We start from the raw sequence: 24,226 nt of genomic DNA, 5'->3' as shown, positions 1-24,226 counted from the left end.
CCTTGGGGACTGTCTGCCATAAGTCCTTTCTGGGGTCGACCATAGGAAACAATTTTTTAAATATGGGGGGAGGGACGAAAGGTATACCGGGCCTTTCCCATTCTTTATTTACAATGTCCGCCACCCGCTTGGGTATAGGAAAAGCTTCGGGGGGCCCCGGGACCTCTAGGAACTTGTCCATTTTACATAGTTTCTCTGGAATGACCAAATTCTCACAATCATCCAGAGTGGATAACACCTCCTTAAGCAGAGCGCGGAGATGTTCCAATTTAAATTTAAATGTAATCACATCAGGTTCAGCTTGTTGAGAAATTTTCCCTGAATCTGAAATTTCTCCCTCAGACAAAACCTCCCTGGCCCCCTCAGACTAGTGTAGGGGCCCTTCAGAACCAATATCATCAGCGTCCTCATGCTCTTCAGTATTTTCTAAAACAGAGCAGTCGCGCTTTCGCTGATAAGTGGGCATTTTGGCTAAAATGTTTTTGATAGAATTATCCATTACAGCCGTTAATTGTTGCATAGTAAGGAGTATTGGCGCACTAGATGTACTAGGGGCCTCCTGTGTGGGCAAGACTGGTGTAGACGAAGGAGGGGATGATGCAGTACCATGCTTACTCCCCTCACTTGAGGAATCATCTTGGGCATCATTTTCTCTAAATTTTGTGTCACATAAATCACATCTATTTAAATGAGAAGGAACCTTGGCTTCCCCACATTCAGAACACAGTCTATCTGGTAGTTCAGACATGTTAAACAGGCAAAAACTTGATAACAAAGTACAAAAAACGTTTTAAAATAAACCGTTACTGTCACTTTAAATTTTAAACTGAACACACTTTATTACTGCAATTGCGAAAAAGTATGAAGGAATTGTTCAAAATTCACCAAAATTTCACCACAGTGTCTTAAAGCCTTAAAAGTATTGCACACCAAATTTGGAAGCTTTAACCCTTAAAATAACGGAACCGGAGCCGTTTTTATATTTAACCCCTTTACAGTCCCTGGTATCTGCTTTGCTGAGACCCAACCAAGCCCAAAGGGGAATACGATACCAAATGACGCCTTCAGAAAGTCTTTTCTATGTATCAGAGCTCCTCACACATGCATCTGCATGTCATGCTTCTCAAAAACAAGTGCGCAATACAGGCGCGAAAATGAGACTCTGCCTATGATTAGGGAAAGCCCCTAGAGAATAAGGTGTCCAATACAGTGCCTGCCGGTTATTTTACAAAATTCCCAAGATTAAAATAATTCATCAAGGCTATGGAGTATAAAATATGTTTATATATAAATCGATTTAGCCCAGAAAATGTCTACAGTCTTAAAAAGCCCTTGTGAAGCCCTTTTTTTCTTTCTGTAATAAAAATGGCTTACCGGATCCCATAGGGAAAATGACAGCTTCCAGCATTACATCGTCTTGTTAGAATGTGTCATACCTCAAGCAGCAAAAGTCTGCTCACTGTTCCCCCAACTGAAGTTAATTCCTCTCAACAGTCCTGTGTGGAAACAGCCATCGATTTTAGTAACGGTTGCTAAAATCATTTTCCTCTTACAAACAGAAATCTTCATCTCTTTTCTGTTTCAGAGTAAATAGTACATACCAGCACTATTTTAAAATAACAAACTCTTGATTGAATAATAAAAACTACAGTTAAACACTAAAAAACTCTAAGCCATCTCCGTGGAGATGTTGCCTGTACAACGGCAAAGAGAATGACTGGGGAAGGCGGAGCCTAGGAGGGATCATGTGACCAGCTTTGCTGGGCTCTTTGCCATTTCCTGTTGGGGAAGAGAATATCCCACAAGTAAGGATGACGCCGTGGACCGGACACACCTATGTTGGAGAAAACAAACGTTTTTTCCTATCGGTGTCACCAGTAACTAATGAGCCCTTTATGCAAGCTGGGATTCCTACTAAGTATCTGAATACAGCTTACCCTTCCCTCATGGGGATATTGCCAGCCTTTTCTAGAATTATCACAGTCTGTCTAGAAAAAAATAGACTGAACATACCTCAATGCAGTTTAGCCTGCAAACCGTTCCTCCAACTGAAGTTTTCCTGTACTCTTCAGCCCTTGTGAGAACAGCAGTGGATCTTAGTTAAAAAGTGCTAATATCATCATCCTCCTTGCAGAAATCTTCATCCCTTTTCTGCCAGAGAGTAAATAGTACACACCGGTACCATTTAAAATAACAACCTTTTGCTTGAGAAAATAAAAAACAGAATTTATGTTTACCTGATAAATTACTTTCTCCAACGGTGTGTCCGGTCCACGGCGTCATCCTTACTTGTGGGATATTCTCTTCCCCAACAGGAAATGGCAAAGAGCCCAGCAAAGCTGGTCACATGATCCCTCCTAGGCTCCGCCTACCCCAGTCATTCGACCGACGTTAAGGAGGAATATTTGCATAGGAGAAACCATATGATACCGTGGTGACTGTAGTTAAAGAAAATAAATTATCAGACCTGATTAAAAAACCAGGGCGGGCCGTGGACCGGACACACCGTTGGAGAAAGTAATTTATCAGGTAAACATAAATTCTGTTTTCTCCAACATAGGTGTGTCCGGTCCACGGCGTCATCCTTACTTGTGGGAACCAATACCAAAGCTTTAGGACACGGATGATGGGAGGGAGCAAATCAGGTCACCTAGATGGAAGGCACCACGGCTTGCAAAACCTTTCTCCCAAAAATAGCCTCAGAAGAAGCAAAAGTATCAAACTTGTAAAATTTGGTAAAAGTGTGCAGTGAAGACCAAGTCGCTGCCCTACATATCTGATCAACAGAAGCCTCGTTCTTGAAGGCCCATGTGGAAGCCACAGCCCTAGTGGAATGAGCTGTGATTCTTTCGGGAGGCTGCCGTCCGGCAGTCTCGTAAGCCAATCTGATGATGCTTTTAATCCAAAAAGAGAGAGAGGTAGAAGTTGCTTTTTGACCTCTCCTTTTACCGGAATAAACAACAAACAAGGAAGATGTTTGTCTAAAATCCTTTGTAGCATCTAAATAGAATTTTAGAGCGCGAACAACATCCAAATTGTGCAACAAACGTTCCTTCTTCGAAACTGGTTTCGGACACAGAGAAGGTACGATAATCTCCTGGTTAATGTTTTTGTTAGAAACAACTTTTGGAAGAAAACCAGGTTTAGTACGTAAAACCACCTTATCTGCATGGAACACCAGATAAGGAGGAGAACACTGCAGAGCAGATAATTCTGAAACTCTTCTAGCAGAAGAAATTTCAACCAAAAACAAAACTTTCCAAGATAATAACTTAATATCAACGGAATGTAAGGGTTCAAACGGAACCCCCTGAAGAACTGAAAGAACTAAGTTGAGACTCCAAGGAGGAGTCAAAGGTTTGTAAACAGGCTTGATCCTAACCAGAGCCTGAACAAAGGCTTGAACATCTGGCACAGCTGCCAGCTTTTTGTGAAGTAACACCGACAAGGCAGAAATCTGTCCCTTCAGGGAACTTGCAGATAATCCTTTTTCCAATCCTTCTTGAAGGAAGGATAGAATCTTAGGAATCTTAACCTTGTCCCAAGGGAATCCTTTAGATTCACACCAACAGATATATTTTTTCCAAATTTTGTGGTAAATTTTTCTAGTTACAGGCTTTCTGGCCTGAACAAGAGTATCAATAACAGAATCTGAGAACCCTCGCTTCGATAAGATCAAGCGTTCAATCTCCAAGCAGTCAGCTGGAGTGAGACCAGATTCGGATGTTCGAACGGACCTTGAACAAGAAGGTCTCGTCTCAAAGGTAGCTTCCATGGTGGAGCCGATGACATATTCACCAGATCTGCATACCAAGTCCTGCGTGGCCACGCAGGAGCTATCAAGATCACCGACACCCTCTCCTGATTGATCCTGGCTACCAGCCTGGGGATGAGAGGAAACGGCGGGAATACATAAGCTAGTTTGAAGGTCCAAGGTGCTACTAGTGCATCTACTAGAGTCGCCTTGGGATCCCTGGATCTGGACCCGTAGCAAGGAACTTTGAAGTTCTGACGAGAGGCCATCAGATCCATGTCTGGAATGCCCCACAATTGAGTGATTTGGGCAAAGATTTCCGGATGGAGTTCCCACTCCCCCGGATGCAATGTCTGACGACTCAGAAAATCCGCTTCCCAATTTTCCACTCCTGGGATGTGGATTGCAGACAGGTGGCAGGAGTGAGTCTCCGCCCATTGAATGATTTTGGTCACTTCTTCCATCGCCAGGGAACTCCTTGTTCCCCCCTGATGGTTGATGTACGCAACAGTCGTCATGTTGTCTGATTGAAACCGTATGAACTTGGCCCTCGCTAGCTGAGGCCAAGCCTTGAGAGCATTGAATATCGCTCTCAGTTCCAGAATATTTATCGGTAGAAGAGATTCTTCCCGAGACCAAAGACCCTGAGCTTTCAGGGATCCCCAGACCGCGCCCCAGCCCATCAGACTGGCGTCGGTCGTGACAATGACCCACTCTGGTCTGTCGGAAGGTCATCCCTTGTGACAGGTTGTCCAGGGACAGCCACCAACGGAGTGAGTCTCTGGTCCTCTGATTTACTTGTATCTTCGGAGACAAGTCTGTATAGTCCCCATTCCACTGACTGAGCATGCACAGTTGTAATGGTCTTAGATGAATGCGCGCAAAAGGAACTATGTCCATTGCCGCTACCATCAAACCTATCACTTCCATGCACTGCGCTATGGAAGGAAGAGGAACGGAATGAAGTATCCGACAAGAGTTTAGAAGTTTTGTTTTTCTGGCCTCTGTCAGAAAAATCCTCATTTCTAAGGAGTCTATTATTGTTCCCAAGAAGGGAACCCTTGTCGACGGAGATAGAGAACTCTTTTCCACGTTCACTTTCCATCCGTGAGATCTGAGAAAGGCCAGGACGATGTCCGTGTGAGCCTTTGCTTGAGGAAGGGACGACGCTTGAATCAGAATGTCGTCCAAGTAAGGTACTACAGCAATGCCCCTTGGTCTTAGCACCGCTAGAAGGGACCCTAGTACCTTTGTGAAAATCCTTGGAGCAGTGGCTAATCCGAAAGGAAGCGCCACAAACTGGTAATGCTTGTCCAGGAATGCGAACCTTAGGAACCGATGATGTTCCTTGTGGATAGGAATATGTAGATACGCATCCTTAAGATCCACCGTGGTCATGAATTGACCTTCCTGGATGGAAGGAAGAATTGTTCGAATGGTTTCCATTTTGAACGATGGAACCTTGAGAAACTTGTTTAAGATCTTCAGATCTAAGATTGGTCTGAACGTTCCCTCTTTTTTGGGAACTATGAACAGATTGGAGTAGAACCCCATCCCTTGTTCTCCTAATGGAACAGGATGAATCACTCCCATTTTTAACAGGTCTTCTACACAATGTAAGAATGCCTGTCTTTTTATGTGGTCTGAAGACAACTGAGACCTGTGGAACCTCCCCCTTGGGGGAAGTCCCTTGAATTCCAGAAGATAACCTTGGGAGACTATTTCTAGTGCCCAAGGATCCAGAACATCTCTTGCCCAAGCCTGAGCGAAGAGAGAGAGTCTGCCCCCCACCAGATCCGGTCCCGGATCGGGGGCCAACATTTCATGCTGTCTTGGTAGCAGTGGCAGGTTTCTTGGCCTGCTTTCCCTTGTTCCAGCCTTGCATTGGTCTCCAAGCTTGCTTGGCTTGAGAAGTATTACCCTCTTGCTTAGAGGACGTAGCACTTTGGGCTGGTCCGTTTCTACGAAAGGGACGAAAATTAGGTTTATTTTTGGCCTTGAAAGGCCGATCCTGAGGAAGGGCGTGGCCCTTACCCCCAGTGATATCAGAGATAATCTCTTTCAAGTCAGGGCCAAACAGCGTTTTCCCCTTGAAAGGAATGTTAAGTAGTTTGTTCTTGGAAGACGCATCAGCTGACCAAGATTTCAACCAAAGCGCTCTGCGCGCCACAATAGCAAACCCAGAATTCTTAGCCGCTAACCTAGCCAATTGCAAGGTGGCGTCTAGGGTGAAAGAATTAGCCAATTTGAGAGCACTGATTCTGTCCATAATCTCCTCATAAGGAGGAGAATCACTATCGACCGCCTTTACTAGCTCATCGAACCAGAAACACGCGGCTGTAGTGACAGGGACAATGCATGAAATTGGTTGTAGAAGGTAACCCTGCTGAACAAACATCTTTTTAAGTAAACCTTCTAATTTTTTATCCATAGGATCTTTGAAAGCACAACTATCTTCTATGGGTATAGTGGTGCGTTTGTTTAAAGTGGAAACCGCTCCCTCGACCTTGGGGACTGTCTGCCATAAGTCCTTTCTGGGGTCGACCATAGGAAACAATTTTTTAAATATGGGGGGAGGGACGAAAGGTATACCGGGCCTTTCCCATTCTTTATTTACAATGTCCGCCACCCGCTTGGGTATAGGAAAAGCTTCTGGGAGCCCCGGGACCTCTAGGAACTTGTCCATTTTACATAGTTTCTCTGGGATGACCAAATTCTCACAATCATCCAGAGTGGATAATACCTCCTTAAGCAGAGCGCGGAGATGTTCCAACTTAAATTTAAATGTAATCACATCGGGTTCAGCTTGTTGAGAAATTTTCCCTGAATCTGAAATTTCTCCCTCAGACAAAACCTCCCTGGCCCCATCAGACTGGTGTAGGGGCCTTTCAGAACCATTATCATCAGCGTCGTCATGCTCTTCAGTATCTAAAACAGAGCAGTCGCGCTTACGCTGATAAGTGGGCATTTTGGCTAAAATGTTTTTGATAGAATTATCCATTACAGCCGTTAATTGTTGCATAGTAAGGAGTATTGGCGCGCTAGATGTACTAGGGGCCTCCTGAGTGGGCAAGACTCGTGTAGACGAAGGAGGGAATGATGCAGTACCATGCTTACTCCCCTCACTTGAGGAATCATCTTGGGCATCATTGTCATTGTCACATAAATCACATTTATTTAAATGAGAAGGAACTCTGGCTTCCCCACATTCAGAACACAGTCTATCTGGTAGTTCAGACATGTTAAACAGGCATAAACTTGATAACAAAGTACAAAAAACGTTTTAAAATAAAACCGTTACTGTCACTTTAAATTTTAAACTGAACACACTTTATTACTGCAATTGCGAAAAAATATGAAGGAATTGTTCAAAATTCACCAAAATTTCACCACAGTGTCTTAAAGCCTTAAAAGTATTGCACACCAAATTTGGAAGCTTTAACCCTTAAAATAACGGAACCGGAGCCGTTTTTAACTTTAACCCCTTTACAGTCCCTGGTATCTGCTTTGCTGAGACCCAACCAAGCCCAAAGGGGAATACGATACCAAATGACGCCTTCAGAAAGTCTTTTCTATGTATCAGAGCTCCTCACACATGCGACTGCATGTCATGCCTCTCAAAAACAAGTGCGCAACACCGGCGCGAAAATGAGGCTCTGCCTATGATTTGGGAAAGCCCCTAAAGAATAAGGTGTCTAAAACAGTGCCTGCCGATATAATCTTATCAAAATACCCAGATTAAATGATTCCTCAAGGCTAAATATGTGTAATATATGAATCGATTTAGCCCAGAAAAAGTCTACAGTCTTAATAAGCCCTTGTGAAGCCCTTATTTACTATCTTAATAAACATGGCTTACCGGATCCCATAGGGAAAATGACAGCTTCCAGCATTACATCGTCTTGTTAGAATGTGTCATACCTCAAGCAGCAAGAGACTGCTCACTGTTCCCCCAACTGAAGTTAATTCCTCTCAACAGTCCTGTGTGGAACAGCCATGGATTTTAGTAACGGTTGCTAAAATCATTTTCCTCATACAAACAGAAATCTTCATCTCTTTTCTGTTTCAGAGTAAATAGTACATACCAGCACTATTTTAAAATAACAAACTCTTGATTGAATAATAAAAACTACAGTTAAACACTAAAAAACTCTAAGCCATCTCCGTGGAGATGTTGCCTGTACAACGGCAAAGAGAATGACTGGGGTAGGCGGAGCCTAGGAGGGATCATGTGACCAGCTTTGCTGGGCTCTTTGCCATTTCCTGTTGGGGAAGAGAATATCCCACAAGTAAGGATGACGCCGTGGACCGGACACACCTATGTTGGAGAAACTAACATTTTTGTCACCACACTCACTTTACAATTCCTAGTACTTAGAGTAGGCAAAGAGAATGACTGGGGGGGTGGAGCTAAGGGAGGAGCTATATAGACAGCTCTGCTGTGGGTGCTCTCTTTGCCACTTCCTGTAGGGAAGGAGAATATCCCACAAGTATGGATGAATCCGTGGACTCGATACATCTTACAAGAGAAAAAAAAATTATAGAAAGGCATATTTTAGTTTGAGAGCTGACAAACATTTTACATGATTTTGTTCCATGCTGTTTTTGATCATCGAGCCCTTAGAGAGATACACAGAGAATTTTTTTTAACTAGACAGGATGACATAAAGTCTATCAAGACAACTGTTTAAAGCAACAGATATGGATATCGTCTGGATATGGATACGTCTGACTAAGCATTTTGCGCCCCCCTAGAGGAGCTTAAACAACTACTGGGTACCTGTCTCTGGCTGAAGGAGTAATGGTCCAATAAGGGCACTGCATGCAGAGCGGCCATACTTCATACAGAACATTGACAGTGCAGATAAAAGAGGGCGTGGGGCTGGTGATGTTAGAACTAGTGTCTGGAGGAAAATGAAGAAATAGAGAATGCATAAGAAAAATAGAACATCAGGAAAAAATAAAAGAAGAAATACAGTAAAATAGAGAACTTAAAGAGGTATACAATGCTCTAATATGTTAGAGTATTTTATTTTTGAGCTACTGCTTGTATATAACTATGTGTTTAATGCCCCCCCCCCCCTCTGCAAATTGATTAAGAACACAGAAAATATCAGCTCCAGAGCAGAGACAAACTACTGGCAGCTTCCTGTTCACATCTGGTGAGACAAGAACCACCAATCACTAAGCAGCTCCCAGTACTTCATTGCTGATCCTGAGCCAATATAGATATATTTTTCAACAAAGTACAACAAGAGTATATTTGATAACAGAAGTAAATTGAAAAGTCTCTTAAAATTGTATGTTCTATCTAAACAATGGAAGTTTGATTTTGACTTTACTGCCCATTAAAAAGGACATTAAACACTAAATAAATGCTAGATAGAATACATTCAAAGAAAACAAAATTTATGCTTACCTGATAAATTTCTCTCTCTTGTATTGTATCCAGTCCACGGGTTCATCCATTACTTGTGGGATATTCTCCTTCCCAACAGGAAGTTGCAAAGAGGACACCCACAGCAGAGCTGTCTATATAGCTCCTCCCCTAACCCCCACCTCCAGTCATTCGACCGAAGACAAATAAGAAAAAGGAGAAACTATAGGGTGCAGTGGTGACTGTAGTTTTAAAAATAAAAACACCTGACTTAAAGTGACAGGGCGGGCCGTGGACTGGATACACCACAAGAGAAAGAAATTTATCAGGTAAGCATAAATTTTGTTTTCTCTTGTAAGGTGTATCCAGTCCACGGGTTCATCCATTTCTTGTGGGATACCAATACCAAAGCTTTAGGACACGGATGAAGGGAGGGACAAGGCAGGCACTTAAACGGAAGGCACCACTGCCTGTAAGACCTTTCTCCCAAAAATAGAGATGTTTGACGAAAATCCTTAGTAGCTTGTAAATAGAACTTTATAGCACGAACCACATCAAGATTGTGTAACAGACGTTCCTTCTTTGAAGAAGGATTAGGACACAGTGACGGAACAACAATTTTCTGATTGATATTCTTATTAGAAACCACCTTAGGAAGAAAACCAGGTTTGGTACGCAAAACTACCTTATCTGCATGGAAGACCAGATAAGGGGAATCACACTGTAAGGCAGATAATTCTGAAACTCTTCGAGCCGAAGAGATAGCTACTAAGAACAGAACTTTCCAAGATAAAAGCTTGATATCTATGGAATGCAAAGGTTCAAACGGAACCCATTGAAGAACTTTAAGAACTAAATTAAAACTCCATGGCGGAGCAACAGGTTTAAACACAGGCTTGATTCTAACTAAAGCCTGACAAAACGCCTGAATGTCTGAAACATCTGCCAGACGCTTGTGCAAAAGAATAGACAGAGCAGAAATCTGTCCCTTTAAGGAACTAGCTGATAATCCCTTTTCCAATCCCTCTTGGAGAAAAGATAATATCCTAGGAATCCTGACCTTACTCCATGAGTAACCCCTGGATTCACACCAATGAAGATATTTACACCATATCTTATGATAGATTTTCCTGGTGACAGGCTTACGAGCCTGAATCAAGGTATCAATGACCGACTCGGAGAAACTACGTTTTGATAAAATCAAGCATTCAATCTCCAAGCAGTCAGACGCAGAGAAATTAGATTTGGATGTTTGAATGGACCTTGGAGTAGAAGGTCCTGCCTCAGCGGCAGAGTCCATGGTGGAAAGGATGACATGTCCACCAGATCTGCATACCACGCAGGTGGTATCAAAATCACCGAAGCTCTCTCCTGCTTGATCTTGGCACTGCTAGAGCATCTATCAGCGCTGCCTGGGGATCCCTGGACCTGTAATAAGGAAGCTTGGCGTTCTGACGAGACGCCATCAGATCCAGTTCTGGTTTGCCCCATAGTTGAATCAACTGGGCAAATACCTCCGGATGGAGCTCCCACTCCCCCGGATGAAAAGTCTGCCGACTTAGACAATCCGCCTCCCAGTTCTCTACTCCTGGGATATGGATAGCGGAGAGATGGCAAGAGTGAACCTCTGCCCATAGAATTATCTTGGAAACCTCCATCATTGCCAGGGGACTCCTTGTTCCCCCCTGATGGTTGATATAGGCTACAGTCGTGATATTGTCCGACTGAAATCTGATTAACCTGGCCGCAGCTAGTTGAGGCCAAGCCTGAAGAGCATTGAATATCACTCTTAGTTCCAGAATATTTATCGGAAGGAGGGCTTCCTTCTGAGTCCACGAACCCTGAGCCTTCAGGGAGTTCCAGACTGCGCCCCAGCCCAGAAGGCTGGCATCTGTCGTCACTATAGTCCACTCTGGCCTGCGGAAACTCATTCCCCTGGACAGATGGACCCGAGATAACCACCAGAGAAGAGAATCCCTGGTCTCTTGATCCAGATCTAGCAAAGGAGACAAATCTGTGTAGTCCCCATTCCACTGATGGAGCATGCAAAGTTGCAGTGGTCTGAGATGTAGGCGGGCAAACGGAACTATGTCCATTGCCGCTACCATAAGACCGCTTACTTCCATACACCGAGCCACTGACAGCCGAGAAATGGAATGAAGAGCACTGCAGGAGGTCAGAAGCTTTGATATCCTGACTTCCGTCAGAAATTTTTTTATTTCTACTGAATCTATCAGAGTCCCTAGGAAGGAAACTCTTGTGAGAGGGGAAAGCGAACTCTTTTCTAAGTTCACCTTCCACCCGTGAGACCTCAGAAAGGCCAGAACAATGTCCGTATGGGACTTGGCGACTTGAAGAGTCGACGTCTGGATTAAGATGTCGTCTAAATAAGGCGCCACTGCTATGCCTCGCGGCCTTAGGACCGCCAGAAGGGAGCCTAGAACCTTTGTAAAGATTCTCGGCACCGTGGCTAACCCGAAGGGAAGAGCCACAAACTGGTAATGCCTGTCTAGGAAGGCAAACCTGAGGAACTGGTGATGATTTCTGTGAATCGGGATGTGCAGATAAGCATCCTTTAAGTCCACGGTAGTCATATATTGACCCTCCTGGATCACAGGAAGAATGGTTCGGATTGTCTCCATCTTGAAGGATGGGACCCTGAGGAATTGGTTTAGGAACTTGAGATCCAAGATTGGTCTGAAAGTTCCCTCTTTTTTGGGAACTATAAACAGGTTTGAATAGAAACCCTGCCCCTGTTCCTCTCTTGGAACTGGGTGGATCACTCCCATAACGAGTAGGTCTTGAACACAATTTAAGAATGCCTCTCTCTTTATCTGGTTTGCAGATAATTGTGAGAGGAGAAATCTCCCTTTTGGGGATGAACCTTTGAATTCCAGAAGATATCCCTGGGAAACAATCTCTACTGCCCAGGGATCCTGAACGTCTCTTGCCCAAGCCTGGGCAAAGAGAGAAAGTCTGCCCCCGACTAGATCCGGTCCCGGATCGGGGGCTACTCCTTCATGCTGTCTTAGAGGCAGCAGCAGGTTTTTTGGTCTGCTTCCCCTTGTTCCAAGCCTGGTTAGGTCTCCAGACTGGTTTGGACTGGGCGAAATTTCCCTCTTGTTTTGCATTAGAGGAAGCTGAAGCTGCGCCACTCTTGAAGTTTCGAAAGGAATGAAAATTATTCTGTTTGGTCCTTAATTTATTGGACCTATCCTGAGGAAGGGCGTGACCGTTTCCTCCGGAAATATCAGAAATGATCTCCTTCAGGCCAGGTCCGAATAGGGTCTGTCCTTTGAAGGGGATGTTAAGAAGCTTAGATTTTGAAGTAACGTCTGCTGACCAGGACTTAAGCCATAGCGCCCTACGCGCCATAATGGCAAAACCTGAATTCTAACTTAGTTAAATGAAAAACGGCGTCAGAAATAAAGGAATTAGCTAACTTAAGAGCTTTAATCCTGTCTAAAATATCATCTAACGGGGTCTCCACCTGTAGAGCCTCCTCAAGAGACTCGAACCAAAAGGCCGCTGCAGCAGTAACTGAGGCAATGCATGCAAGAGGCTGGAGAAGAAAACCTTGATGTATAAAAAATTTCTTAAGGAGACCCTCCAATTTTTTATCCATAAGATCTTTGAAAGCACAACTGTCCTCGACGGGGATAGTTGTACGCTTAGCTAGGGTAGAAATAGCTCCCTCCACCTTAGGGACCGTCTGCCACGAGTCCCGTATGGCGACATCTATGGGAAACATCTTTTTAAAGGTAGGAGGGGGAGAGAACGGCACACCTGGTCTATCCCATTCCTTAGTAATAATTTCCGAAAACCTCTTAGGGACTGGAAAAACATCAGTATAAACAGGCACTGCAAAGTATTTGTCCATTTTACACAACTTCTCTGGAACTACAATGGGGTCACAGTCATCCAGAGTCGCTAAAACCTCCCTGAGCAAGAAGCGGAGGTGTTCGAGCTTAAATTTAAACGCTGTCATTTCAGAATCGGATTGAAGTAAAGACTTCCCTGAATCTGAAATGTCACCCTCAGATAGAAACTCCCTTACACAGGTTTCGGAGCATTGTGAGGGTAAATCGGACACAGCTAAGAGCGCCAGAAAGCTCTGTATTTGTTCTAGCCCCAGAGCTGTCTCGCTTTCCTTGTAATCCTGGCAGTTTGGACAATACCTATGTGAGGGTAGAATTCATAACTGCCGCCATGTCCTGTAAGGTAAAAGAATTAGACACGCTAGATGTACTTGGCGTCACTTGAGCGTGAGTTATAGGTTCTGACACATGGGGAGAGCTAGATGGCATAACCTCCCTTTTTTCAGTCTGAGAATCCTCTGGTGATAAATCTTTAAAAGCCATAATATGGTCTTTATAGTTGATAGATATTTCAGTACATTTGGTACACATTCTAAGAGAGGGTTCCACAATGGCTTCTAAACATATTGAACAAGGAGTTTCCTCTATGTCAGACATGTTTTACAGACTAGTAATGACACCAGCAAGCTTGGAAAACACTTTAATAAATGTGAAACAGCAATTAAACAAAAACGGTACTGTGCCTTTAAGAGAAAAAAACTAGCACTTAAACTGCAAAACAGTGTTAAAATGTAGTTAAGTCTTCGAAAATTTTTACAGTGTGTGTAAGGGACTAAAACAACATTGCACCCACTTGCAAATGGATGATTAACCCCTTAGCCCCCAAACCGGATTTAAAAAACGTCAACCACCGGTAAAAGACAGTTAAGCACCTTGCCACAGCTCTGCTGTGGTTCCTACCTGCCCTCAAATACGATTAGGGAAGAAATAAGCCCTCTATAGTGGTCCTCAGATGCAAGAGGACTCCTCTAGAGAAGCTGGATGTCTCAGTCTGAAAGAAACTGCGCATCTAAAGCGCGAAAATAGGCCCCTCCCACCATGTACTCGATGTCAGAGGGGCCTTAAGGAAATACTCCTAGGAGTATCTGACTAGCCATGTGGAAAAACTAGGCCCCAACAAAAGACTTATCACCCTCAGAAAAAAACGTCTTACATATGTAACATGTAAACGTTTTGTCACCCATAAACACCACACTAAGTAATATGAGAATTAAAATGAGTATTACCCTGTTTAGTAAGCATGATCCCAGTCGTTGCAAAATCACTGCATCTAGCTTACCTCAAATATAAAAGGCTCTGTCAGCATTTTCTAGAACTTATCATCTCTCTAGAAATAAATATACTGAACATACCTCAAAGCAGGTAACCTGCAGACCGTTACCCCAACTGAAGCTTTCCCATACTCTTCAGTTATGCGTGAGAACAGCAATGGACCTTAGTTACAAACCGCTAAGATGATCATCCTCCGGGCAGAATTCTTCTTCTAATTTCTGCCTGGGAGTAAACAGTACAACGCCGGTAACGTTTAAAAATAACAAACTCTTGATTGAAGGTAAAACTACACTAAGTCACCACATATCTCTTTATACTTCCTATCTTGTCGAGAGTTGCAAAGAGAATGACTGGGGGTGGGGGTTAGGGGAGGAGCTATATAGACAGCTCTGCTGTGGGTGTCCTCTTTGCAACTTCAGGTTGGGAAGGAGAATATCCCACAAGTAATGGATGAACCCTTGGACTCGATACACCTTACAAGAGAAAAGATTATCCGAAAATAACATGTAGATGTATTTTTTAAAGTTTCATTAGTTGTTTAAATGTTGACAAAATAAGTGTAAAGTTTTGGCGTCTATAAAGCAATGGGCGCTGCCATGTTGTAAATTAGGTCATCTTCTCTGCTGTGGCCGATAAGGTACAGTTATAAATAGGTCACTAGATTGTGCAGCCAATAGCTGTGTGGAATATAACAGTGTTCTGCACTTCCTTTTCTAACAGGAGCTGAAAAGCTCAGAGTTTCAGAATGGAATTACAGGAAGGGGGACAAAGTAAATAATGAAAGTATATTGCAGAGGTTTTTTTTTTTAATAAATATATATATATATATATATATATATATATATATACACATACGATTTATCTTTTTATGCTAAATAACACCCTCAGATATCAAAAAGAAGGGGGTAAGACAGCGCTAAAAATATACAATAAAGTAAAGGTACTCAAAATAATAATTTAAAAATATTTACTGTACAATAAAAAAAAATTAAAATTAGTAAACATCCCATTTAGAAGGTGATCATAACAATGAAAATCGAAAGATACTTGCACTGTGAATATTTTGAGTGTCCCTCTCTGCTGGAATCAGCAAGCCAAAATCCATAACACAGAGTCAACCGGCCGGTATGACCGCCAACGAACAACTACGCGTTTCAAGGAAATATCCTCTTCATCAGGTGGTATGGCTTGCACTGCTGACAGTCAATACCACCTGATAAAGACAATCTCCCGCAAAATATTCACAGTGCAAGTATCATTGTTATAATCACCTTCTTAATGTGATGTTAGCTGCTACCCTATAGGATAAATTATCTTTTTAATTTGCAATTTTATAGAAAAATAAATATATTACGGACTGAGATTTAATTATTTAATCCTCAGCTACGTTATAACTTACCCGGTCCAAGAAGAGGCTTTTGGCCAGTGCTAAGGAGTGTAAGTAACTGAGGTCGGGGGTGAGTGAGTGCAGGTGGCAGCAAAGCTGCAAGAGAGACTGTGGGGAAATCTGTGAGACATCCAGAGTGCAGAAAAGAGACTGGAGCTGTAAAAATGGAAATAAAAATGAGTCAGATAGAGCAAGCAGTTTTAAACAACTTTCTAATTTAGTTCTACTATCACATTTTCTTTGTTCTCTTTGTATCTTTTATTGAATATCAGGGACGTAAGCTCAGGAGCATGCATGTGTCTAAAGCACTATATGGCAGCATTTTTGAAAGAATGTTATCCATTTGCAAGAGCACAAGATGGCAGCACTATTTCCTTCCATGTAGTGCTCCAGACACCTACCTAGGTATCGCTTCAACAAATAATAACATGAGAATTAAGCAAATTTGATAAAAGAAGTCAATTGGAAATTTTTTAAAAACGGTATGCTCTGTCTGAATCATAAAAGAACATTTTTGGGTTTCACATCCGTTTAATGTCCCTTTGTCAGGAATCACAGGATATCTGTGAAAACTGAACTTGATTGACTTTTACCTCCTATAAGAGCGAAAGTCAGGAATAGTAATGGAAGGAAAATTAACAAGAGAAAAAAATGGAGTAAGCAGCCATATTCTTACCCACCTGGGCTGGATCACATGACTCACATAGCTCCTGTAGATCGGACAGTGAAGATTCATCCCAGGACTGAAAGACAAGTGTAAGGAATTATAGTAATAAAAGGAGAACTCAACTCTTCAATCCCATTTTAATGCAATAGGCCAGTCCTTACCTCTGTGTCCAAATCTCCATGTAGGAGCTCCCTCAGCCTGGGTATCCGTGTCTATAAATAAAGAGCAAATAAGGGGAAAGTTTAATGTTAAAAGGACATGAAACCCTATTTTTTTGTTCACGATTCAGATAAAACATTTTAACCAACTTTCCAATTTACTTCTATTATCAAATTTGCTTTGTCCTCTTGGTATAGTTTGTTGAAGGAACAGCAACGCACTAATGGGAGCTAGACGAAAACATTGGGTAAACCAGTAACAAAAAGGCATATATGTGCAGCCACAAATCAGTAGCTAGCTGCCATTAGGTATTCTTTTCAACAAAGGATAGCAAAAGAACTAAGCAATTTAGATAATGGAAAAAACCTGCATGCTTTATCTGAATAATAAAATAAAATTTTTGAGTTTCATATCCCTTTAAGCTCAATAGAAATCTGTTGTTTTTTTTATAATAATGACAAATGTTCAGTCATCACATTGGGCACAAAAATGCAGAGTACCAAAAATAAGATGGTTCAGTATAAGCTTTATATTGTCTGAAATAGGCCTGCAGTTAGTTTGCATATGACATTGTTTCGTATTTTAATTGTCATTAGGTTTCTTCTTATTATTTTTATGCATAAGCAGTAAAGAGATTAATACGTTGAACCAGGTTTAATAAAGCCAGTCTGCAAAATATTATCTTGCTAACAAATATCACAAAGATCTTACTCTCTAGACCTGAGCTCTTGCCCTCACCTGAGCCACACCCAACTGAAGCTTCACAGTGCTGAGAGGACCTCAGCTGAGCAGGAGAATTCCGCACACAACATCTTTTTTTTCTACTTCTACAATCTCAGAGAGAACCTCTGTGCTCCACGCTGAACCCTGCTCTAACACTCACAGCGGTACTTGGCTGTTTGGAGCCTTACGGAACTACCTGAATTGCCGGCTGCCTATTGGAGGTCACTGGGTGACGTACATCAGTCGAGGTGTGTCTGTCGGGCGACCCAGAACAGTCCCGATCTGCGCTTAGAGGCCCGCCATCTGTGCCGCTTTGTTTGTGAGTATCGGGTACTACGGGGTGAAGCTTTATCGTGTGGGAATTTTATCCTGTTCGACCAACGATACTGTTTTATGTTTTTGGCGCCTCTCTTTTTTCTCTCCCTTCCAACAAATATCACGCTGCAATTGCAGAATTCATAAATGTGTAACCACCACTTGTCACAGCGAGTTCTTCTCCATTATAATCATTAGGGACACACTTTGCCCAACTTCTTGAAGCATAGAATGAGATTCACTGTGAAGGGTACCAGCATCGCAAAAACACTTTCAAAACATTACAAAAATCGAATTAAATCTAATTAAAGTATAAACACTTTATTTATGACAGTACATTCTACATAAGCAAAAAAAAAAAAGTAAAAATAAAACTTGAAAATAGTGCAAGAAAAATAAAATAAAAACAAGACAACCTCATGAATGTTGAAATGGGTCAGATAATTCACAATGACAGCAAACAAATCAAACCACTACAGGTCCCATAGCGGCTAAACACGCCACCGGAAATGCAGGAAGTCCCCTGGTCTGACACATAGCCGAGGGGGTGCATGCCAAAAAGCAGCCAGGTCTGCCACAAGTCGTGAACAAAAACAGAAAACGGCTGCACTATAAACAGGCACAAGTAGTTAAAAAATAACTTTTAATGAAAAAGAATTAAAATGGTACATAGAGACAATGAACCTGAATTTTCACAATGACAATTTATCTTTTTAAATTGTGTATCCAGAGTCGAGGTTTAGATGAAAAATCTACCTCGAGAACTAAACTATAGTGCTCCAAAGCAAATAAGTTTAACCCCTTAATGACCGCGAAGTACCAAATACGTCGCCAGTTGGTAAAGGTTTTCTTGCTTACGAATAGTGTGGGTCCCGCCGATTGCGCTATTATACCCTCTCTCCTCCCTTTTGGTCACTGGAAATACCTTAAAGGTTAAAGGAGAATTAAATACAGTAGAGTTGCATAATCAACAAATGCATAATAAAAATACAGTACAATAGCACTAAAATGAGCAGATTTTGTTTTTATACAAATTAATAAAAACATCTTTTTATCAATTTGCAGGACCCCTATATCATGTGATAGTCAGCAGCCAATCACAGACTCATATACATATGCCCTGTAAACTCCTGCACATGGTCAGTAGTAGCTGGTGCTGCAGAATGTGTGCATATAAAAAGACTGTGCACAATTTGACAATGGAAATAAATTGGAAAGTCTCTTAAAACAGCATGCTCTATCTGAATCATGAAAGTTTAATTTTTCCCTTTAAAACTATTTAGATAAGCTAAATGTATCTGCTACATGGGCAGAATGGAATGTCTGATGATACCATGCAATGGTGGCTTGAATATATAAAGGTGCTTCCTATAGTTTACTGATAGGTACTTCCTGCCAATGTTCATTGGTTTGCCAATGCTTATTGGCTGATATATACAATGAGCATTTGTACCTATCAGCTAATAGGCATTTGTAGGAAATACGCAACTGATACTGATTAATTTGTTTCCATTTAAAGGGGCATGAAACCCAACATTTTTCATTCATGATTCAAATAGAGCATGCAATTTTAAACAACTTTCCAATTTACTTCTATTACATAATTTGTTTAATTCTTTTTTTATCCTTTGTTGTGAAAAGTTTACCTAGGTAGGCTCAGAAGCTGCTGATTGGTGGCTGCACATATATGCTTTTTGTCATTGGCTTTTAGCTAGCTCCCAGTAGTGCGCTGCTGCTTCTCCAACAAAGAATACCAAGAGAATGAATCAAATTAGATAATAGAAGTAAATTGGAAAGTTGTTTAGGATTGTAAGTACTATCTAAATTGTGAATGAAAAAAAATTGGGTTTCATGTCCCTTTAAGTGTAAACAGATTTACTTCACATTTGTTTAGCAAAAAAATACATATATTTAAATGTTGCTCTTTAATATGGATGATATTTTACCTTGATATGCTCTGGCAGTTCTTTCTTTTGCACTTCGGTGTCTGCGGTACTCAGTCTTTCCTCAGGAGTAGACAAGTTTGAGTGATACGTGCTCAGTCCTTCACTGCAGACTCTCTTCACATTGGGTCCTTCTTCTTCCTCACTTGGGGTCACATCCTCACTTGCCACCTTGCGTTTGCGTGTAGTTAGTACATTTGAGGGTCTACACCAGCCTAACTTGGAGTGCGTACCCTCAGGCGGACAGAGCTGTGCACACAGAACCTTCAGTCTCTCCTGCACGTGAGAACTGGCGGGAGCTGCTATCATCCCAGGCTCAGTAAGCAGCTGCTTGCTAAGGGTAAGAAGCCAAGGGTCTGAAGAACCATTCTCACCACTGACAACACCAGCCAGGAGATGAATGCAGTGTACTGGCACCACAGGGAGCGCAAGGCTCAGAAAACTAAGTACGTTTCTCTGAGTGTGCAAGGGTAAAAGCAGCAGTGCCGGTTTTCTGACGGGAACAAAGATAAATTGTGAGAGGAAAAGAAGTGTGAAGGGGCAAAGAAAAGAGAGGGAAACACGAGTGATGATTGGAAACCAGTCTGAGTCATATTCAAAAGTAATTTTGTCTCTTCCATACACACTCACATTACAACAATTAAAGGGAAATAAAAGTGCAAAAAAAGAAAATATTCTAATATGCAAGGAACAGTGCAATAATACAACGCTCTATGTATTTAACCCCCTGCAAATGGGTTAAACATATGGTTAAACTCAGCACCTGAGCAGCATATGTGTATGCACCAGCTAGCTCCTAGCAGTGGCTTGGCGTTCCTGAGCCTACCTAGGTATGCTTATCATAATAGGATACCAAGAATATATATATATACACACACAAACATGGTGTATACAATAAATCCGGAAAATAAAATTTTTAAAAACTTTTAATAGCATTTAAAACTTTCACTTTAATGACACAATGTACAGGGCTTTGCTGTCTTAGAACAGTCCATGAATAACCCTCTTGAAAATCCTTGTAACTATATTTAACTTAAAGGGCACCATTATACACCAGATTTTTCTTTGCATAAATGTTTTGTAGATGATCTATTTATATAGCCCATCTGGGAGTGTTTTTGTAACAATGTTTAGCTTTATTTTTTTTAATAACATTGTGCTGATTTTCAAACTCCGTCCTAACCAAGCCCCAAAGTGTCAGATGTATACACGCGTTTCGAGTCTACGACAGGCTTCTGTTTGTCTAATCTGTCTTTTAATATGCAGGGAAGGGGGGAGGTATCTGAACCCAGCCCCTTTCACTGGGTGTTCCAGCTAACTCCACCAGCAGTGCTAAACTTTGAGCTTCTAAGCAAGATTTTAAAAGGTTTTATACTGGATTTTTAGATCAGTATCTGTGCATATTATTCTTTATGGTAGTGTCTATTACATTCAGTAATATGAAAATTGGTGTATACTGTCCCTTTAACTCCCTTGTTCACTGCCAGTTAGGGCTAGCTGTCATTAAGTTTAAGGTAGTATGATGCTGAGTCAGGCAATCTGTATCATTTTGCAGCATCCTTAAAGGGACAGTCTACACCTTGGTCATCTTAAAGTCTTACCTTAGATTAAGCTGCAGATAGCCTCCTGCACCTTTTCTATATCATGTAGCAAGAATGGTAAAAAAAAAGTTATTTTAAAATGAATGTTATTTCTAGCCACTTTGAAATAGCTGCCAAGCTCAGTCCACTGATGACATCATGATCTGGGCTGCATATGGCATCCAATCACAAAAGGCTCAGCTCACTAGTTAAATTCAACAGGCTGTCAATGCTATTCAGCAGAGTGCCTAGATGCAGCCCAGATTGTGATGTCATCAGTGGGATGAGCTTTCCAGCCATTTCAAAGTGGCCAGAAACACTATTCATTTTAAAATAACATTTTTACTGTTCCTGCTGCATGATGTAGAAAGGGGTGCAGGAGTCTATTTGCTGGTAAAGGGACAGTATACACTAAAATTGTTACGGCTAGATTACGAGTCTTGCGTTAAGCTGAAAAAGCAGCGTTAACAGGTCCTAACGCTGCTTTTTCACTACAGCTGCTATTACGAGTCTTGCAGGTTTAGGGGCACCGCGCACTTCTTTGGCCTTACCGCAAACCGACACGTAAACTTTGTAAACCCTTTTTCTATGGGACTTCCATAGCGCCGGTATTACGAGTCTGTCCTGGGAGGCCAAAAAGTGAGCGGTACACCCTCTACTTCCAAGATTCGTAACGCATTCTAAAGTCAGTAGTTATGAGTTTTACACTACAACGCCGTAGCATAAAACTCATAACTAAAGTGCTAAAAAGTACACTAACACCCATAAACTACCTGTTAACCCCTAAACCGAGGCCCTCCTGCATCGCAAACACTATAATAAAATTTTAACCCCTAATCTGCCGTTCCGGACATCGCCGCCACTAGAATAAACATATTAACCCCTAAACCACCGCACTCCCGCCTCGCAAACACTAGTTAAATATTAACCCCTAATCTGCCGCCCCTAACATCGCCGCCACCTACATTATACTTATTAACCCCTAATCTGCCGTCCCCAACGTCGCCGTTAGGGGGTGTTAGGGTTAGACTTAGATTTAGGGGTTAATACATTTAATATAGTGGCGGCGGCGACGTTGGGGGCGGCATATTAGGGGTTAATAAGTGTAGTTAGGTTGCGGCGACATTGGGGGCGGCAGATTAGGGGTTAATAAATATAATGTAGGTGGCGGCGATGTTGGGGGCAGCAGATTAGGGGCTAATAAGTATAATGTAGTTGGCGGCGGTGTCCGGAGCGGCAGATTAGGGGTTAATAAGAATAATGTAGGTGTCGGCCTAAATTATTAGGGTGTTAGGTGTAAAAATAACTTTAGTTTCCCCATAGGAATCAATGGGGCTGCGTTACTGAGATTTACGCTGCTTTTTTGCAGGTGTTAGACTTTTTCTCAGCCGGCTCTCCCCATTGATGTCTATGGGGAAATCGTGCACGAGCACGTACGACCAGCTCACCGCTGACTGAAGCAGCGCTGGTATTTGAGTGCGGTATGGAGCAAAATTTTGCTCTACGCTCACTTCTGGCCTTTTAACGCCGGGTTAAACCCGTAATACCCGTAATACCTGCGCTGTAGGTAAGTGAGCGGTGAGAAAAAACTGCTCGTTAGTACCGCACAGCTCCTAACACAAAACTCGTAATCTCGCCGTTATTGTTTAACAATATAGAATTTCCCATTCCCCAGCTTTGCACAACCAACATTGATATATTAATATACATTTAATTAATTTAATATTAAATTTAAACTTCTAAATTTCTGCCTGTTTACTACAGACAGCCTCTTATCACATGCTTTTTTATTAGCTTTCACAACAGGAGACTGCTAGTTCATGTGAGCCATAAACATAACATTGTGCACACACCCGGGGAGTTATTTAAGAGTCAGCACAACACAGCAATAATTGGCTTAAATGCAAGTCAATAGATAATAAAAAAAAGCCATGTGATCAGGGGGCTGTCAGAAGATGTTTAGATACAAGGTAATCACAGAGGTAAAATGTGTATTAATATAACTGTGTTGGTTATGCAAAACTGGGCAATGGGTAATAAAGGAATTATCTATCTTTTTAAAACAATAACAATTCTATTGTAGACTGTTCCTTTAATCTAAATAAGGTGTAGACTGTCCCTTTAAGTTACAGAATCTGAGCTCCAATTCTTCTGGGGAGGGTGCAACCTGCACAACTTTGCAGTGGAATTTTACAGTAAAAGCAGGCAAAAATAAATAATGAATGTATATTGCAGTGCCATTGTATTATTAATAATTGAATGGAGTGGATCAACTAATGAATTAATTAATGGGAGAATGTTTAGTTTAAAGGGACACTGAACCCAAATTTTTTCTTTCATGATTCAGATAGAGCATGCGATTTTAAGCAACTTTCTTATTTACTCCTATTATCACTTTGTCTTCATTCTCTTGCTATCTTTATTTGAAAAGCAAGAATGTAAGTTTAGAAGCCGGCCCATTTTTTTGTTCACAACCTGGGTTATCCTTGCTGATTGAACAGCACCAATAAACAAGTGCTGTCCATGGTCTGAACCAAAAAGTGGCTGGCTCCTTAGCTTAGATGCCTTCGTTTTCAAATAAAGAAAGCAAGAGTATGAAGAAAAATTGATAATAGGAGTAAATTAGAAAGTTGCTTAAAATTGCTTGCTCTATCTGAATCATGAAAGAAAAATGTTGGGTTTAGTGTCCCTTTAATTAGAGATTGTGAGTACTGAATATATACAGACATCCCCACTCATGTGTTCCTCCTATACAATCATTACTCACAGAATAAGTTTCCGTGTTGGTCCATCCAGAGCTGGCACTTCCGTACACAGCTTTTCCATGAAGCTGTTCCATGGGAATGTCCCTGGGTAATTCTGCAAGACCCTAAGGGATGCTAGAGCCCCTAGGGGCCCTGAGCCCAAAGCCTGCAGTAGGAGACGAGAGGGTCCTTCAAAGAGTGGGATTGGAAAACTCTCCATAGCATTCTATAAGGAAAAGAATCTAGAACATTTAATACGACTGTTGTAGTAGGTCACTCAGTCACAAGCTGCATTAAAGTGATGGTAAATCCTAGCGTTTCTGAAACGCTAGGATTTACAATTGGAACAAATAAAGGGGACTTTCAGTTATGAAGTATAAAATACTTCATGCTGAAAGTGCCTTTATTTGGCAGAAGCGTTCGCTGC

At 41.8% G+C, this 24,226-nt stretch overlaps 1 protein-coding gene across 1 annotated transcript in view; it reads right to left on the bottom strand.

Moving 5' to 3' along the window:
* The window catches only part of FANCE (FA complementation group E), a 78,815-nt gene that overhangs the window by 45,325 nt on the left and 9,264 nt on the right, over positions 1-24,226 (bottom strand). Inside the window, exons 2-7 of the mRNA XM_053706847.1 lie at positions 23,823-24,025; positions 19,479-19,968; positions 16,497-16,547; positions 16,349-16,411; positions 15,681-15,824; positions 8,535-8,658 (exon numbers count right to left, since the gene is read on the bottom strand). Coding sequence (XP_053562822.1) covers positions 8,535-8,658; positions 15,681-15,824; positions 16,349-16,411; positions 16,497-16,547; positions 19,479-19,968; positions 23,823-24,019 — 1,069 coding nt within the window. The 5' untranslated portion in view covers positions 24,020-24,025. The remainder of the gene's footprint in view (positions 1-8,534; positions 8,659-15,680; positions 15,825-16,348; positions 16,412-16,496; positions 16,548-19,478; positions 19,969-23,822; positions 24,026-24,226) is intronic.

This window comes from Bombina bombina, chromosome 3 (assembly GCF_027579735.1).
Source record: "Bombina bombina isolate aBomBom1 chromosome 3, aBomBom1.pri, whole genome shotgun sequence".
Taxonomy (NCBI): Eukaryota; Metazoa; Chordata; class Amphibia; order Anura; family Bombinatoridae; genus Bombina; species Bombina bombina.
This window is presented reverse-complemented; position numbering and strand designations above follow the sequence as displayed.